At 40.2% G+C, this 18735-nt stretch overlaps 1 protein-coding gene across 5 annotated transcripts in view; it reads left to right on the top strand.

Moving 5' to 3' along the window:
- The window catches only part of LOC309610446 (uncharacterized protein), a 174984-nt gene that overhangs the window by 46510 nt on the left and 109739 nt on the right, over positions 1 to 18735 (top strand). Inside the window, exons 4-5 of one of the 5 annotated variants that reach the window (XM_082353367.1) lie at positions 4363 to 4417; positions 7523 to 10667. The exons of 2 other annotated variants lie outside the window; for them this stretch is intronic. In XM_082353367.1, coding sequence (XP_082209493.1) covers positions 4363 to 4392 — 30 coding nt within the window. In that variant the 3' untranslated portion in view covers positions 4393 to 4417; positions 7523 to 10667. Of the gene's footprint in view, positions 1 to 4362; positions 10668 to 18735 lie in introns of those variants that run through there. 2 more of the 5 variants (XR_014233943.1, XM_082353366.1) reach the window with 2 other exon arrangements.

Here is an 18735-nt window from a genome sequence, read left to right as displayed (position 1 = left end):
GATTCAGCATGGTTCACTGAAGACACTCGGACTAGGATGTAGGAAGTTTAAGTTCTACTACCAGTAGTTTCCCTAAATTATTATATATATTAGGCAAACTTCACTTTCCTTACCTGTAAAATGGGTGCAGTGAAACCTGTCATATCAATCTGTTGTTTTAAGTGAAGTAATGCATACATTACCTACTTGCTCTTTCCATTTGATGTCTCACAGGCATCTAAAAAGGAAAATTTCCCACACTGAACTTAAAATCTCCCCCCAAAACCTATTTCTTCTCTGACATTCCCAAATCAATCAGTGGCATCACAAACTACTCAAGTGCTCATACCAGAAACTGGAGTCATCCTCTCCCTGCATTGTAGCTAATCAATAACACATTCCATCTGTCTTTTAAGTGAGTCTCAGATCTATTCACTCCACTGACCAGTCTAGGCCAAGCCGTTATCATCTCCTGCCTGGGTGTCTGACTGCAGTCACCTCCTTACTCTCCTGCTGCACCTAGTATTGCCTTCTCCACTTTGGACCCCACACAGAAGCCAGAGTCATCCTACAGTGTAAACCCACTTGCATCACTCTCCTACTTATAACCCTCCATTGGCTGCCCAAGACCATTAACATGGCCTGACAGGCCATGACAGTCTTATTCCTACCTGCCCCTCAGTCTCATTTCGATCTCATTCCACTCCAAACACACTGATCTCTTCTGCTTCTTATGTGCTTCTTTGTAGACCCAGAGCCTTCACAGTACAGCTCTCTCTTGGGGAAGCACATAACCTCATCTTTGCCTGGATGGCTCCCACTGTCTTTGAGATTTCAGTGTAAATATCAAAAGCCACTCTTGGAGAGGAGACTCCCTGCTCCCACTCCCATTCCCCAGTAGGATTGATTTTAAAAAAAAATTATTTATTTTTATTTATTTAATTTTGGCTGTGTTGGGTCTTCGTTTCTGTGCCAGGGCTTTCTCTAGTTGCGGCAAGTGGGGGCCACTCTTCATCGCGATGCGCGGGCCTCTCACTATCGCAGCCTCTCTTGTTGCGAAGCACAGGCTCCAGACGCGCAGGCTCAGTAGTTGTGGCTCACGGGCTTAGTTGCTCCGCGGCGTGTAAGATCCTCCCAGACCAGGGCTCGAATCTGTGTCCCCTGCATTGGCAGGCAGATTCTCAACCACTGTGCCACCAGGGAAGCCCAGGATTGATTCTTATTATCATTATCTTCTGTAGCATTTAAAAAAATTGTAGGGAATTCTCTGGCAGTCCAGTGGTTATTACTTTGTGCTTCCACTGCCGGGGGCCCCGGTTTGGTCCCTGGTCGGGGAACTGGGATTCCACAATCCGTGTGGTGTGGCCAAAAAACAAAAAATTGTAATATGAACATTTATTTGTGTGATTACTTGGACTGTAAGCTCCAAGAGCACCACTTTGTTCTCTCCTGTGCCCCCAGTACCTTGACAGAGTGCACATGACATGGTAGATACAGAAAGATAACAGGATGAATGCCTTGAACACCAAGCATCAATACAAATTCACGTTATTTTCATCCTTGTGTCTGTGGGACACAGAATTGAGTGGCAAGATGAGATGTTTCCGTGAGTAAGAAATTTGTTGTTGGTAAGTTAATAGAGACTCATTTGAACTAATTTAAATCTAAAGGTGAAGTTTATTCACCCCAGTAACCTAACTATACAAAGGGTAAGACTGGAGTTGGCCTGAGGTACTCAAAAGATGGTGATCAATGTCTATCTTTTTTCCCTCTGTCTCTGTCTCTCTCATTCTTTTTTTTTTTTTAAATAAATATTTATTTAATTAATTAATTAATTTAGGCTGACCCGGGTCTTACTTGCGGCATACGGGATCTTTAGTTGCGGCATGCAAACTCTTAATTGTGGCATGCATGGGGGATCTAATTCCCCGACCAGGGATTGAACCTGGGCCCCCTGCATTGGGAGTGCAGAGTCTTACCCACTGGACCACCAGGGAAGTCCTTGTCTCTCTCATTCTTGTTTGACTTCACTCTTTAATGCAGACAGATTTCTCCATGGGATAGAGAATGCTGCCGTGGGGAACCCTAGATTCACAATTTTTTAGTGCTTCCTGCCAGGAGACCCCAGGGAGGGATTCTGATTGATCCTTCCTTGGGTCACAAGCCCATCCTTGGTCTCTGTGGCTGCTGTCCCCACTCCAGTCAAGAGGATGGAGCCATCACTAGTCTACCGTAGAACTTCTGGGCTTAGGATCCGTTACCAGAAGGGTGGGGAGAGGTCTGGGCCTGACAGTTAAAGACAATGGCCACCATGCATGTGAATTCTGTTGGAAAGGAGACCATTGATCTGGATTCTAATGTTCATGAATTGAGCCTCGTTTTCTCTGGCTCCTGCCGCAGCTGAGGTTCATCAGAAGATCAACACAGAGACGGCTTTACCTGTGCACAGAGTGGGCAGGCAGCCTCTCTGTGGAATGACTTCCACAGAAGAAGTCATTCTTTGGGTTAGGACAAGAGTCCAAATGGTTAATTACAATTCAGGAACCCATATAAGACGTCAGCCTTGTAATTCGTGGTGTCAATAGCCAAGCCAAACATTGTTATCCCTTATTTCTAGGGAGTTAGTGGTGGAGACTTAAAAAGTCTTTTTATGGAGGCATAAAATGGCAGTGAGGATCCTGCCTGGTGGCAGCTGAATTAATAAGTGAGGTGTGAAAGATGATATATTTCCACCAATCCTTCATAGTCCAATTAAATGTCACCTCCTCTCTGAAGCTTTTCACAGTCCCCTCATGAGGGCTAATAGTTAAAGTTCTATTCATAGAATGTTATGAGATTTTAGTGAGTTAATACATATGAAGCACTTAGAATGGCACTGGGCACATTGTGAGCACTCAATAATTGTTACTTTGATAGGATGAAAGGAAGACTATAGTAACAGTGGCTACTAAAAACAGATGTCACAGCCTTTCTATGTCCTGGGTCTGTATATGTTTTTCCACTTGATACATGTTAACTTTTGCTTTAAGAGCTTGCCTGGGAACCACACTATGGGAATTTCCGGTCCAAAATCACTGTGCTGGGGCTGGGTTATCTCATGCATGGCCATTTTTTGGCTGGGCTCCTATAAGAACTTTACAAAGTTTAGATAGCGTTTCTAACATTTTGTGCTTAAGTCTCACTGGTACATCTTGTTTAAAATGTAGTTTTCCTGAGTCCCACCTGAGAAATTCTGATTCAGTATTTCTAGGGGAGAGGCCCAGGAATGTCAATTTCTAACCATAGCTTTAGTGATTCTCCAGTAGGTGGTTTCATGGACTATGGTTTGAGAAAATGACCCAGAGGAAGGAGCAGTAAGGCTGAGGAGGGTTGAGGAAAATGAGAAGCACTTATTCTGTAGTTGGGACTTCCCAAAGTCCCAAAGTGTCCCCAACCAGGAAAAGAACTCCATCATGTTTCCCTTATGTGCCAGCCAGAATGAGTGTCACATAGGTGTGAAGCATCTACTGTACCTACTGGTCCACTCGGCTTATGGCCATCTGGGCCAGTGACAGGGTCACAGCTCTTCAAGCCATAAACTCAGAACTTATTCACTGTTGTGCTGCCCATCTGAAAGAGAGGATTGTAGTGGGTGGGGGCGTGGAGTGCTAGAAGTCTCATGGAATGAATGTCATTGTGGACATCATGGTGGATGCTCCCTAGGGTCCTGTTGTCTTGTATGAAGAGAATTCCAGGAAGGTTCAGGAATAGATTTTGAATGGTCAGATGCAATTCCAAAGACTCTGCTCTTTGGGTAGGAGTTGGTGTGTATTAAGGCAGCCTGTCAGAGGAACATGCATTACCAACTCTTATGCTTTTGTATTAAGCATTATTTCTCATCTTTACAGTCAGATTAATGGAGATTAGTGGTTCCACTTAAGAGTTTAAACATTGTGCTGACCCAAATTTTTGGAGCCATCATAACATGGTGCTATATGTTCAAAGCCTGGACCAGCTGGTAGTCAAGTGGGGGAGGGGGAGGTCTACATTTTCACAAAGTGATTTCATTAATTGTTTTGTGTAAGAAAGCTGGGGTGCCTCTTTATACATAATGCATATATGGCACTGTCCCTACTTTCCACACACTTAAATGCCCATCAGTCCTGTCCGGTGATGCTCCTTTGCTAAGAGGACATTTAATAATCAATGGTCACTCACGCTTGCCTCCCCTTGACTTCTGTGGGTGAAGCCCAGTCCCTGAAGTCCCAAATGGTTTCATTAATGTCTTTTATCCACTCAATAGACAAAAATAAACCTCTCCAAAGCTCTTAGAAACCCACCACCCTGTATGTAGGAGGGAAAAAGAGGACGGCTGTTAATAAATAAACTTAAATATCTCCACAGGAGCCCACAGCTGTGACCCAGAGAACATAAGAACCATACCCAGCCTTCCTTTCAGGTCAGAGTTACTTTTTATTCATTGACAGATTTAGTAATTGAAAACTCTATGTCTTAGTTCAGGCTACTATAACAAAATACCATAGATTCAGTGACTTAAGCAACAAACATTTATTTCACATCGTTCTGGAGGCTGCGAGGTCCAAGATCAAGGTAGTGACAGATTCTGTGTCAGAGAGGACCCTTTCCTGGTTTGCAGACTACCATCTTTTCGTTGTGTCCTCACATGGCCTTTTCCTTGGTGAGTGCACATTAGGGGAGAGAGAGGGAGATCTTGTGTCCCTTCCTCTTTGTATAAGGTATTAATCCCATCATGAGGGCCCCACCCTCATCTAATCCTAATCATCTTCCAAAGACCCCACCTCTAAATACCATCACAATTGGGGGTTAAGACTTCAACAGATGAATTTGCAGGGATGGAGGAGGGACACAATTCAGTCCATAGTACTCTATGGCTGTTATAAATTTGAAGAGGATGTCACACATGAATTCTACTTTAAAGTGAACTGTCTGTTTTCCTTGGCAAGTGTATTCAGGGCTATTAGGATATTCATTTGTATATCCTCAAAGTGGAAGAACTTGGTTGGAAACAGTCAAAACTTATTTGGAGCCAAATCTGGTGAATAAGATGAGTGATCAAGCTGGACAAGAGCATATTTGGCTAAAGACAAAATAATGTGACTGGTTTTGTTGCGTGGCCAGCAGGAGCCAGAGGTTACCAAGAAAGGAAGCCCCCAAATGCTTGGCATAATGGCTGCATCAATAGATACAAAGATTAGTATGGGGCAGAAAAGGAATCAGAATTTTGTGGAGGGGGGGTAGGTTTAAATTGAAAAGGCTCTGACCATCCCCTCTCCCCCAAATCCAGTTGTGAATCACTGGTCTAAACTGTCAAAGGGATGTCCTGGAAGATGAGCACTCATTTAATATGCAGGAGTATTTGTTCTAAGAAATGTTCTCTTTACCTTATAACCATACATGACATGGAAGAATTTTTTTTTAAAGTGACTTCATGGTTTTTTTTAGGAGTCTCTATAAATATCTTCATAGTTTTATCTTTCATAAAAAATTCCCCACAATACAAAGTATGTATAAAGTATATAAAGTAAACTGTTATTTTAACTACAACAGCATTAACCAATTCCCCTACAAATGCTGATGGTGTCAATAGCGTTGTGGAGAGAGGTAGTCATTGTCATTATTTTCTCATGTTATAGAGGAGGAATCTAAGACTCAGAGGGGAGAAGTTGCTTGGCAAAGGCCACACAGCTGGTAAAGGGCAGAGGCAGGATTAATTTACATGTGTATGACTTAAAATTCACGCTGATGGCAATAAGATTTCTGTCTTTAGCCCCATTTCCTGCAAATCAGGAGAGAAGGGAGGTGGGACTTGTTACAATCAAGTTTGTTTGGGCAGAGCTCTCCCTTTGGCCTGGTTCTTCAGGGAGCCCAGATGGAGCTCTTGAGGCTTGAAGATTCACATTAGCAGAGTGCTTTAAATGTTGGGTTGGAGATAAAACTTCATTAGTGCCGAAAGGCCTGGAATTCTTGCATAGAACCGGGGAACTGAGGGAAGTAAAGCAATACCATTTTCTTACTTCTGTTGGCCGTGATCGTTTGAAATATCTTTGCTGTGAAACATTAAAGTAGCAGTTAGGTTCCCTGTTATGCATTACTCCTCCTCTCTAACTCTGTGTGCTTCTGATAGTCTGGCTTTCTTGCTGTTTCCCTGATCTGATGCCCCACAGCAGTGTTAAATCTGTTCTCTGAAGTTACTGATACATCATTGAACTTACGGAATGCTCCAGAGTCCCCTTTATTCTGCCTCTTTCTTGAAGTAAGTCAGTTAGTGTACTTCAAGGATTTAACAGTTTCTGTCATTGGAGGTCTTCTCAGGCCTTGTTACTAAACGTGCAGTCAGTAGACCAACTAGAAGCATCAGCATCAGCATCACCTGGGAAATTACTAGGCAGAATCTTAGCCTCCACCCCAGACATGCTGAGTCAGAAGCTGCATTTTAATGAGACCCCTAGGTGACTTTTAAAATTTGAGAAGCAATGCTCTAATGAACCCACACAATATTTCTGTGCTCGTGGATGTCAGCCTTCTGACACAGGTGACACTCCCCAGGGGTCTGCGGTTGGTTTCGGGTGGGAGGGAACCTGGAAGAGAGGGAAAGCTTGGATTGGAAGACCCAAGGATTCCTGTTTCTTTCTTTCCTTCCTTTCTTTCCTCTGAGAGTCAAAACCACCCATATGAACTCTTTGGATATTATCTAATATGCTCCAGGCAAGGGGAAAGAAAGGTAAAATGATTGTTTTCTTATAATCATGCATTCTTAAAAAGGAAAGAGATTTGGATAGCTTCTGTTTACTTCCTTGAATAGAAGTTTCTTCTATAGCATCTCAGACACACAACATCCTGCCCTTGTTCAAATACGTCCAACGTTGGGGAGCTCACTGCTTGCTGGGCAATCGTTTCCCTTTTTTCTTTCCAACAAACATTTGTCAAGTGCCTCCTGGGGGTCAGGCTGTGTTAGGGCATAAAGAAAAAGATGTCAGTCTGTTCCTATCCTCAGGTGGTTAACAGTTTGTAACGTCAGCTCCATGAACGTATCATACCTCTCTAAGTCTTCCCCAGGCCAATTAAATCTATGGTGGTATGTATATACATACCAGTTTTGGAATTAGTGTCGAGTATAAATCCTAGCTGTATAATCTTGGATCCCTCTGAGCCTCAGTTGTTTCATCGATATTAGGATTATTTTGTTGGTAACAATAACACAGCTCTGATTAGCATTAGCAAAAAGGAAGATTTATTGGCCCATGGAATCAAAGGAATGGTTGAACAGACAAAACAAAACAGCTAGGCTTCAAGAACTGCTGCAAACCAAGACTAGGAATCCACGTAGTTCTGTCTCTTTCTGCTTGCCTTGACTATTGACTTTAGTCTCCAGAGTGGGAAGTATGACTACATCTTACAACTCTGAGGGCCTCTAAGGAAGTAATTAAGTTTAAATGAGGTCATAAGGATCTGAGAGGATTTGTGCCTTTATGAGAAGAAACATCAGAAAGCTTGATTTCCTTCTGTTCACACATGCACAAAGGAAAGGCCATGTGAAGACACAACAAGAAGGCAACCGTCAACAAGCCAGGAAGAGAGACCTCACCAGAAACCCACCATGCTGGCATCTTGACCTTGGACTGTCACCCTCCAGAACTGTGAGAAAATAAATTTCTATTGCTTAAGCCACTCAGTTTGTGATATTATTATGGTACTCTGAGCAGACTAATACAATTTGCCTTTCCCCAGTGAGTAATGGAGTGGGACTTCTTTTCATGTACTTTATATACCTTCTTGGGAGAAATGCTAGTTCAAATCCTTTGCCCATTTTGAAATTTTTTTTTTAATCTTTCTGTTTAATCTTTCTGTAGGAGGAATTGTTTTTCATTTGTTTTATAATTTCTTGTCCTTTTATTACAGATTATTTCTTTTTCATCCCCAAATCCAGTCAACCACTGGTTCTCACTCCCACTTATCACTTGAATGTATCCTCACTGCTGCTGCTGTTATCCAGGCTACAATCCCCCCTCCTTTACTGCTTTTGCCTGTTTTCTGTCCCTGCCTGGATCCATTCTCCATACCACAAACAGAATATCAAGTTCATCATGTCACTGCCCTACTCAAAACCATTCAGTTGGTCTCTAATTCCTTGTAATGAATTTTAAACTCCTTTACATGGCTTTTAAGACCCTCCATAATTTGCCTCCTATCTACTCATACCTCCAGCTATTCTCCCCCTAAAAATCTAGAGCATCTCTCTCTCTCTCTCTCTCTCTCTCTCTCTCTCTCCAGGGATACACTGGGGTACATTTCAAAGTCAGTTCAGACATCACTATACTTCACACTAAACCATTTCAGCATGCATGTCATTAATTTATATTTTTATGTAAAATTTATACACAATAAAATGCACAAATCTTAAGTGCATTATTTGATGACTTTAACCAATGCCTGCAACTGTGTATTCCAACCCCCTGTCAAGATCTAGAACACTACTACCATCCCAGAAAGCTTCCTCATGCCCCATCTTGTCAGTCCCCAACTGAACAACCCCTGTCTACACACTCCTAATACTCAGCTCAACCAGGGGCTAGTATTGTTCTGATTTTTGTCTCCATAAATTAATTTTGCCTTTTCCATAACTTCATTCTTTTGTTAAGGCTTCTTTCTTTCCCTCAGTATGATGCTGAGATTCATCCAATTTGTTGCAGTATCAGTAGGTGGTTTTCTTTTCTTTTTTTGGTTGTTACTAAGTGGTATTTTACTGTATGCCTATAACATAGTTTAATTATCCACTCTCCTCTTGATGAACATCTGGGCTATCTCTAGTTTTGGGCTTTTATGAGTAAAGCTGCTATAAATATTCCTGTACAAGTCTTTTTTGTGGACGTGTTTTCATTTCTCTTGGGTAGCTATTTAGGCCTGAAATTCCTGGGTCATATGGTAGGTCTATATTTTGTAAGAAACTGCTCAACTATTTTCCAAAATTGTTGTACCATCTTACATTCCTATCAATGATGTATGAGAGTTTTAGTTGCTCCACATTATTGTCAGGATTTGATGTTGTCAATCTTTTTAATTTTAACCATTATGGTGACATTGTGGCTTTAATTTATGTTTCTCTAATGACTAGTGTTGAAAAATATTATTAGTGTTTACTAGCCATTTGTATATCTTCTTGTGTGAAGTATCTATTGAAATCTTTTTTTTTTTTTGGCCACGCCATGCGCCATGTGGGATCTTAACTTCCCGACTAGGGATTGAACCCATGCCCCCTGCATTGGGAATGAGGAGTCCTAACCACTGGACTGCCAGAGAAGTCCCTCTGTTGAAATCTTCTGCTCATTTAAAAAAGTCAGGTTTAATGCAGTATAGTTTACATACAATAAAATTCACCTTTTTTAGGTGTATTTTTTATGAATTTTGAAAACATAGTCGTATAACTATCACAATCATCAAAATATAGTTACCATCACTGCAAAATTTTCCTTGTGCCTCTTTGTAATTTATACCTTCTCCCCGCCCCCTGCTCCTGCAACCACTAATCTATGTTCTGTTCCTAAGGTTTTACCTTTTCCAGAATGTCGTACATATAGAATCATGTAGTATATAGACATCTGATTTTATTGCCCAATTTTAATTTTGTTGTTTGTCTCCTTACTGAGTTGTAGGTTTTCTTATGTATTCCAGATACCAGTTTTTTGTCAGACATGTTTGGTGAATATTTTCTTCCAGGGTGTGGTTTGCCTATTCTTTTTCTTTTTTTTTTTTTTAATGTATGTCAATTTTATTTCCATTTTTTTAAAATCAGTCATCAATTTTATACACATCACTTTATACATGTCAATCCCAATCGCCCAATTCAGCACACCACCATCCCCACCCCACCACAGTTTTCCCCCCTTGGTGTCCATACATTTGTTCTCTACATCTGTGTCTCAACTTCTGCCCTGCAACCCGGTTCATCTGTACCATTTTTCTAGGTTCCACATACATGCGTTAAGATACGATATTTGTTTTTCTCTTTCTGACTTACTTCATTCTGTATGACAGTCTCTAGATCCATCCATGTCTCAACAAATAACTCAATTTCGTTCCTTTTTATGGCTGAGTAATATTCCATTGTATATATGTACCACTTCTTCTTTATCCATTCGTCTGTCGATGGGCATTTAGGTTGCTTCCATGACCTGGCTATTGTAAATAGTGCTGCAATGAACATTCGGGTGCATGTGTCTTTTTGAATTATGGTTTTCTCTGGGTATATGCCCAGTAGTGGGATTGCTGGGTCATATGGTAATTCTATTTTTATTTTTTTAAGGAACCTCCATATTGTTCTCCATAGTGGCTGTATCAATTTACATTCCCACCAACAGTGCAAGAGGGTTCCCTTTTCTCCACACCCTCTCCAGCATTTGTTGTTTGTAGATTTTCTGATGATGCCCATTCTAACTGGTGTGAAGTGATACCTCATTGTAGTTTTGATTTGCATTTCTCTAATAATTAGTGATGTTGAGCATCTTTTCATGTGCTTCTTGGCCATCTGCATGTCTTCTTTGGAGAAATGTCTATTTAGGTCTTCTGCCCATTTTTGGATTGGGGTGTTTGTTTCTTTAATATTGAGCTGAATGGGCTGTTTATATATTTTGGAGATTAATCCTTTGTCCGCTGATTCATTTGCAAACATTTTCTCCCAGTCTGAGGGTTGTCTTTTCGTCTTGTTTATGGTTTCCTTTGCCGTGCAAAAACTTTGAAGTTTCATTAGGTCCCATTTGTTTATTTTTGTTTTTATTTCCATTACTCTAAGAGGTGGATCAAAAAAGATCTTGCTGTGATTTATGTCAAAGAGTGTTCTTCCTATGTTTTCCTCTAAGAGTTTTATAGTGTCCAGTCTTACATTTAGGTCTCTAATCCATTTTGAGTTTATTTTTGTGTATGATGTTAGGGAGTATTCTAATTTCATTCTTTTACATGTAGCTGTCCAGTTTTCCCAGCACCACTTATTGAAGAGACTGTCTTTTCTCCATTGTATATCTTTGCCTCCTTTCTCATAGATTAGTTGACCATAGGTGCATGGGTTTATCTCTGGGCTTTCTATCTTGTTCCATTGATCTATGTTTCTGTTTTGGTGCCAGTACCATATTGTCTTGATTACTGTAGCTTTGTAGTATAGTCTGAAGTCAGGGAGTCTGATGCCTCCAGCTCCATTTTTTTCCCTCAAGACTGCTTTGGCATTCGGGGTTTTTGTGTCTCCATACAAATTTTAAGATGATTTGTCCTAGTTCCGTAAAAAATGCCATGGGTAACTTGATAGGGATTGCATTGAATCTGTAGATTGCTTTGGGTAGTATAGTCATTTTCACAATGTTGATTCTCCCAATCCAAGAACATGGTATATCTCTCCATCTGTTGGTATCATCTTTAATTTCTTTCATCAGTGTCTTATAGTTTTCTGCATATAGGTCTTTTGTCTCCCTAGGTAGGTTTATTCCTAGGTATTTTATTCTTTTTGTTGCAATGGTAAATGGGAGTGTTTCCATAATTTCTCTTTCAGATTTTTCATCATTAGTGTATAGGAATGCAGGAGATTTCTGTGCATTAATTTTGTATCCTGCAACTTTTCCAAATTCACTAATTAGCTCTAGCAGTTTTCTGGTGGCAGTTTTAGGATTCTCTATGTATAGTATCATGTCATCTGCAAACAGTGACAGTTTTACTTCTTCTTTTCCAATTTGTATTCCTTTTATTTCTTTTTCTTCTCTGATTGCCGTGGCTAGGACTTCCAGAACTATGTTGAATAATAGTGGTGAGAATGGACATCCTTGTCTCGTTCCTGATCTTAGAGGAAATGCTTTCAGTTTTTCACCGTTGAGAATGATGTTTGCTGTGGGTTTGTCATATATGGCCTTTATTATGTTGAGGTAGGTTCCCTCTATGCCCACTCTCTGGAGAGTTTTTATCATAAATGGGTGTTGAATTTTGTCAAAAGCTTTTTCTGCGTCTATTGAGATGATCATATGGTTTTTATTCTTCAATTTTTTAATATGGTGTATCACATTGATTGATTTACATATATTGAAGAATCCTTGCATCCCTGGGATAAATCCCACTTGATCGTGGTGTATGATCCTTTTAATGTGTTGTTGGATTCTGTTTGCTAGTATTTTGTTGAGGATTTTTGCATCTATATTGATCAGTGATATTGGTCTGTAATTTTCTTTTTTTGTAGTGTCTTTGTCTGGTTTTGGTATCAGGGTGATGGTGGCCTCATAGAATGAGTTTGGGAGTGTTCCTTCCTCTTCAAATTTTTGGAAGAGTTTGAGAAGGATAGGTGTTAGCTCTTCTCTAAATGTTTGATAGAATTCACCTGTGAAGCCATGTGGTCCTGGACTTTTGTTTGTTGGAAGATTTTTAATCAGAGTTTCAATTTCATTGCTTGTGATTGGTCTGTTCATATTTTCTGTTTCTTCCTGGTTCAGTCTTGGAAGGTTATACCTTTCTAAGAATTTGTCCATTTCTTCCAAGTTGTCCATTTTATTGGCATAGAGTTGCTTGTAGTAGTCTCTTGGGATGCTTTGTATTTCTGCAGTGTCTGTTGTAACTTCTCCTTTTTCATTTCTGATTTTATTGATTTGAGTCCTCTCCCTCTTTTTCTTGATGAGTCTGGCTAATGGCTTATCAATTTTGTTTATCTTCTCAAAGAACCAGCTTTTAGTTTTATTGATCTTTGCTATTGTTTTCTTTGTTTCTACTTCATTTATTTCCGCTCTGATCTTTATGATTTCTTTCCTTCTGCTAACTTTGGGTTTTGTTTGTTCTTCTTTCTCTAGTTTCTTTAGGTGTAAGGTTAGATTGTTTACTTGAGCTTTTTCTTGTTTCCTTAGGTAGGCTTGTATAGCTATAAACTTCCCTCTTAGAACTGCTTTTGCTGCATCCCATAGGTTTTGGGTCTTCGTGTTTTCATTGTCATTTGTCTCTAGGTGTTTGCTGATTTCCTCTTTGATTCCTTCAGTGATCTCTTGGTTATTTAGTAACGTATTGTTTAGCCTCCATGTGTTTGTGTTTTTTACGATTTTTTTCCCTGTAATTCATTTCTAATCTCATAGCGTTGTGGTAAGAAAAGATGCTTGATATGATTTCAATTTTCTTAAATTTACTGAGGCTTGATTTGTGACCCAAGATGTGATCTATCCTGGAGAATGTTCCGTGCACACTTGAGAAGAACGTGTAACCTGCTGTTTTTGGATGGAATGTCCTATAAATATCAGTTATATCTATCTGGTCTATTGTGTCATTTAAAGCTTCTGTTTCCTTATTTATTTTCATTTTGGATGATCTGTCCATTGGTGTAAGTGAGGTGTTAATGTCTCCCACTATTATTGTGTTTCTGTCAATTTCCTCTTTTATAGCTGTTAGCAGTTGCCTTATGTATTGAGGTGCTCCTATGTTGGGTGCATATATATTTATAATTGTTATATCTTCTTGGATTGATCACTTGATCATTATGTAGTGTCCTTCCTTGTCTCTTGTAACATTCTTTATTTTAAAGTCTATTTTATCTGATATGAGTATAGCTACTCCAGCTTTCTTTTGATTTCCATTTGCATGGAATATCTTTTTCCATCCCCTCACTTTCAGTCTGTATGTGTCCCTAGGTCTAAAGTGGGTCTCTTGTAGACAACATACATAAGGGTCTTGTTTTTGTATCCATTCAGCAAGCCTGTGTCTTTTGGTTGGAGCATTTAATCCATTCACGTTTAAGGTAATTATCGATATGTATGTTCCTGTGACCATTTTCTTAATTGTTTTGGGTTTGTTTTTGTAGGTCCTTTTCTTCTCTTGTGTTTCCCACTTAGAGAAGTTCCTTTAGCATTTGTTGTAGAGCTGGTTTGGTGGTGCTGAATTCTCTTAGCTTTTGCTTGTCTGTAAAGCTTTTGATTTCTCCATCAAATCTAAATGAGATCCTTGCTGGGTAGAGTAATCTTGGTTGTAGGTTCTTCCCTTTCATCACTTTAAGTATATCATGCCACTTCCTTCTGGCCTGTAAAGTTTCTGCTGAGAAATCAGCTGTTAACCTTATGGGAGTTCCCTTGTATGTTATTTGTCATTTTTCCCTTGCTGCTTTCAATAATTTTTCTTTGTCTTTAATTTTTGCCACTTTGATTACTATGTGTCTCAGTTTGTTTCTCCTTGGGTTTATCCCGTATGGGACTCTCTGTGCTTCCTGGACTTTGGTGGCTATTTCCTTTCCCATGTTAGGGAAGTTTTCGACTATAATCTCTTCAAATATTTTCTCTGGTCCTTTCTCTCTCTCTTCTCCTTCTGGGGCCCCTATAATGCAAATGTTGTTGCATTTAATGTTGTCCCAGAGGTCTCTTAGGTTGTCTTCATTTCTTTTCATTCTTTTTCCTTTATTCTGTTCCGCAGCAGTGAATTCCACCATTCTGTCTTCCAGGTCACTTATCCGTTCTTCTGCCTCAGTTATTCTGCTATTGATTCCTTCTAGTGTAATTTTCTTTTCAGTTATTGTATTGGTCATCTCTGTTTGTTTGTTCTTTAATCCTTCTAGGTCTTTGTTAATCATTTCTTGCATCTTCTCAATCTTTGCTTCCATTCTTATTCCGAGGTCCTGGATCATCTTCACTATCATTATTCTGAATTCCTTTTCTGGAAGGTTGCCTATCTCCACTTCATTTAGTTGTTTTTCTGGGGTTTTTTCTTGTTCCTTCATCTGGTATATAGCCCTCTGCCTTTTCATCTTGTCTATCTTTCTGTAACTGTGTTTTTTGTTCCACAGGCTGCAGGATTGTAGTTTTTCTTGCTTCTGCTGTTTGCCCTCTGGTGGTTGAGGCTATCTAAGAGGCTTGATGGGAGGCTCTGGTGGTGGGTAGAGCTGACTGTTGCTGTGGCGGTCAGAGCTCCTTAAAACTTTAATCCACTTGACTGTTAATGGGTGGGGCTGGGTTCCCTCCCTGTTGGTTGTTTTGCGCGAGGCAACCCAACACTGGAGCCTACCTGCGCTCTTTGGTGGGGCTAATGGCAGACTCTGGGAGGGCTCAGGCCAAGGCGTACTTCCCAGAACCTCCGCTGCCAGTGTCCTTGTCCCCACGGTGAAACAGAGCCAGCCCCTGCCTCTGCAGGAGACCCTCCAACACTAGCAGGTAGGTCTGGTTCAGTCTCCCCCAGGGTCACTGCTCCTTCCCCTGGGTCCCGATGTGCACACTATTCCATGTGCACCCTCCAACAGTGGGGTCTCTGTTTCCCCCAGTCCTGTCAAAGTCCTGCAATCAGTTCCCACTAGGCTTCAAAGTCTGATTCTCTATGAATTCCTCCTCCCGTTGCCGGACCCCCAGGTTGGGAAGCCTGACGTGGGGCTCAGAACCTTCACTCCAGTGGATGGACTTCTGTGGTATAAGTGTTCGCCAGCCTGTGAGTCAACCACCCAGCAGTTATGGGATTTGATTTTACTCTGATTGAGCTCCTCCTACCGTCTCACTGTGGCTTCTCCTCTGTCCTTGGACGTGGGGTATCCTCCTTGGTGAAGTCCAGTGTCTTCCTGTCGATGATTGTCCAGCAGCCAGTTGTGATTCTGGTGCTCTCGCAAGAGGGAGTGAGAGCACGTCCTATTCTTTTTCTAAATGGTATCTTTTGGTGATCAGAAATTTAAAATTTGGATAAAGTCCAATCTGTCAATTTTTTGTGTGGTCATTGCTTTCTGTGCCCTAAGAAAACTTTGCCTACCCACAGATTACAAAGACATTCTTCTATGTATTTTTCTAGAAACTTTATTGTTTTAGCTTTTTATATTTAGTTCTATAATCCATCTCAAATTAATTTTTGTTTATGATGTGAGTTAGGGCCAAGGTTCATTTTTCATTTTTTCTCTAGTCCCTTAGTCAGAATCAACTTCCCAACTTGTGCTTCCACAGCATGCTCTGCTCTGTTATAGGCACTCATAATGTCCACTTTCCAGTATGTACTTTCCAATTTTTGTGGACTCATTGCTTCTTCAATTAGACTGTCAATTTCTTGTGGGCAAGGCCACGTGTTATATATATAAGGAAGGAGAGAAGATAGTGTTAATGAAATAAGTTTTGGGGTCTCGTGGACTTAGAATTTGATCCAGACTCCATCACATAACAGGTGTGTGAGTCTAGGAAGATCTTAACACGTCTTATTTGTTCAGGAAGCATTTAGGGTCTACCATGTGTCTGGCATGGGACTAGGTGGTGAGGTCACAGAGATAAATACAACTCAGGCAGGCTATGAAGAGCTCCACTCAGGTGGGGAGGGGGATTATGGAAAAAGTCATTATTAAACAATGGGCTAAGTGCTGTGAGAGAAACATGAATAGGTGGTTATGAGATTAGAGAGAATGGGGAACAGCTTCCCAATGGAGGTAAAGCCAGGCCCGGATGTCAGTGGATGAGTAGAAGTTAACCAGGAAAAGGAGGATGGGGCAGGGATTTCCTGGTGGAGCGAGCAGCAAAGGCAAAGGTTCTGATGCGAGATTCCTTGACTAAAACCTAAAGATTACACATCATAGAGTTGTCTCAAGGATTTTATGAGATAACAACTGTGACACAAGGTTGCACTGAATGGGACATACTAATGCTGAACAAATTATTTATTGTTTATCTGAAATTCAAATTTTACTGGGCATCCTGTATTTTTTTAAAAATACATCTTTATTGGAGTAAAATTGCTTCACAATACTGTGTTAGATTCTGTTGTACAGCAAAGTGAATCAGCCATGTTCATACGTATATCCCCATATACCCTCCCTCTTGAGCCTCCCTCCTACCATCCCTATCCCACCCCTCTATGTCATCGCAAAGCACTGAGCTGATCTCCCTGTGCTATGCTGCTGCTTCCCACTAGCTATCTATTTTATGTTTGGTAGTGTAGGTATGTTGATGCTACTCTCACTTTGCCCCAGTTTCTCCCTCCCCTCCCCATGCCCTCAAGTCCATTCTCTATGTCTTTATTCCTGCCCTGCCACTAGGTTCATCAGTATCATTTTTTTTCTCTAGATTCCATATATATGCATTAGCATATGGTATTTGTTTTTCTCCTTCTGACTTACTTCACTCTGTATGACAGACTCCAGGTCCATCCACTTCACTACAAGTAACTCAATTTCGTTTCTTTTTATGGCTGAGTAATATTCCATTGTATATATGTGCCACACTTTCTTTATCTATTCATCTGTTGATGGACACTTAGGTTGGTTCCATGTCCTGGCTATTGTAAATAGTGCTGCAATGAACATTGTGGTACATGTCTCTCTTTGAATTATGGTTTTCTTAGGGTATATGTCAGTAGTGGGATTGCTGGGTCATATGATAGTTCTATTTTTAGTTTTATAAGGAACCTCCATACTGTGCTCCATAGTGGTTGTATCAATTTACATTCCCATCGACAGTGCAGGAGGGTTCCATTTTCACCATACCCTTTCCAGCATTTATTGTTTCTAGATTTTTTGAGGATGGCCATTCTGACCAGTGTGAGGTGATACCTCATTGTAGTTTTGATTTGCATTTCTCTAATAATTAGTGATGTTGAGCAGCTTTTCATGTGCTTCTTGCCCATCTGTATGTCTTCTTTGGTGAAATGCCTATTTAGGTCTTCCACCCATTTTTGGATTGGGTTGTTTTTTTGATATTGAACTCAATGAGTTGTTTGTATATTTTTGAGATTAATCCTTTGTCCGTTGTTTCATTTGCAAATATTTTTTCCCACTCTGAGGGTTGTTTATTCATCTTGTTTATGGTTTCCTTTGCTGTGCAAAAGCTTTTAAGTTTAATTAGGTCCATTTGTTTATTTTTGTTTTTATTTTCATTACTCTAGGAGGTGGGTCCAAAAAGATCTTGCTGTGGTTATGTCAAAGAGTGTTTTTCCTATGTTTTCCTCTAAGAGTTTGATAGTGTCTGGTCTTACATTTAGGTGTTTAATCCATTTGGAGTTTATTTTTGTGTATGGTGTTAGGTAGTGTTCTAATTTCTTTCTTTTACATGTAGCTGTCCAGTTTTCCCAGAACCACTTATTGAAGAGACCGTCTTTTCTCCATTGTATATCCTTGCCTCCTTTCTCATAGATTAGTTGACCATAGATGCGTGGGTTTATCTCTGGGTTTTCTATCCTGTTCCATTGATCTATGTTTCTGTTTTTGTGCCAGTACCACATTGTCTTGATTACTGTAGCTTTGTAGTATAGTCTGAAGTCAGGGAGTCTGATTCCTCCAGCTCTGTGTTTTTCCCTCACACCTGCTTTGGCTATTAGGGGTCTTTTGTGTCTCCATACAAATTTTAAGTTTTTTTGTTCTAGTTCTGTAAAAAATGTCATTGGTAATTTGATAAGGATGGCATTGAATCTGTAGATTGCTTTGGGTAGTATAGTCATTTTCACAATATAGATTCTTCCAATCCAAGAACATGGTATATCTCTCCATCTGTTTATGTCATCTTTAATTTCTTTCATCAGTGTTTTATAGTTTTCTGAGTACAAGTCTTTCACCTCCTTAGGTAGGTTTATGCCTAGGTATTTTATCCTTTTTGTTGCAATGGTAAATGGAAGTGTTTCCTTAATTTCTCTTTCAGATCTTTTATCGTTAGTGTATAGGAATGCAAGTGATTTCTGTGCATTAATTTTGTATGCTGCAACTTTACGAAATTCACTGATTAGTTCTAGTAGTTTTCTGGTGGCATCTTTAGGATTCTTTAAATTTAGTATCTTGTCATCTGCAAACAGTGACAG

Source organism: Balaenoptera borealis (genome assembly GCF_965194805.1).
Source record: "Balaenoptera borealis genome assembly, chromosome: 14".
NCBI lineage: Eukaryota > Metazoa > Chordata > Mammalia > Artiodactyla > Balaenopteridae > Balaenoptera > Balaenoptera borealis.
This window is presented reverse-complemented; position numbering and strand designations above follow the sequence as displayed.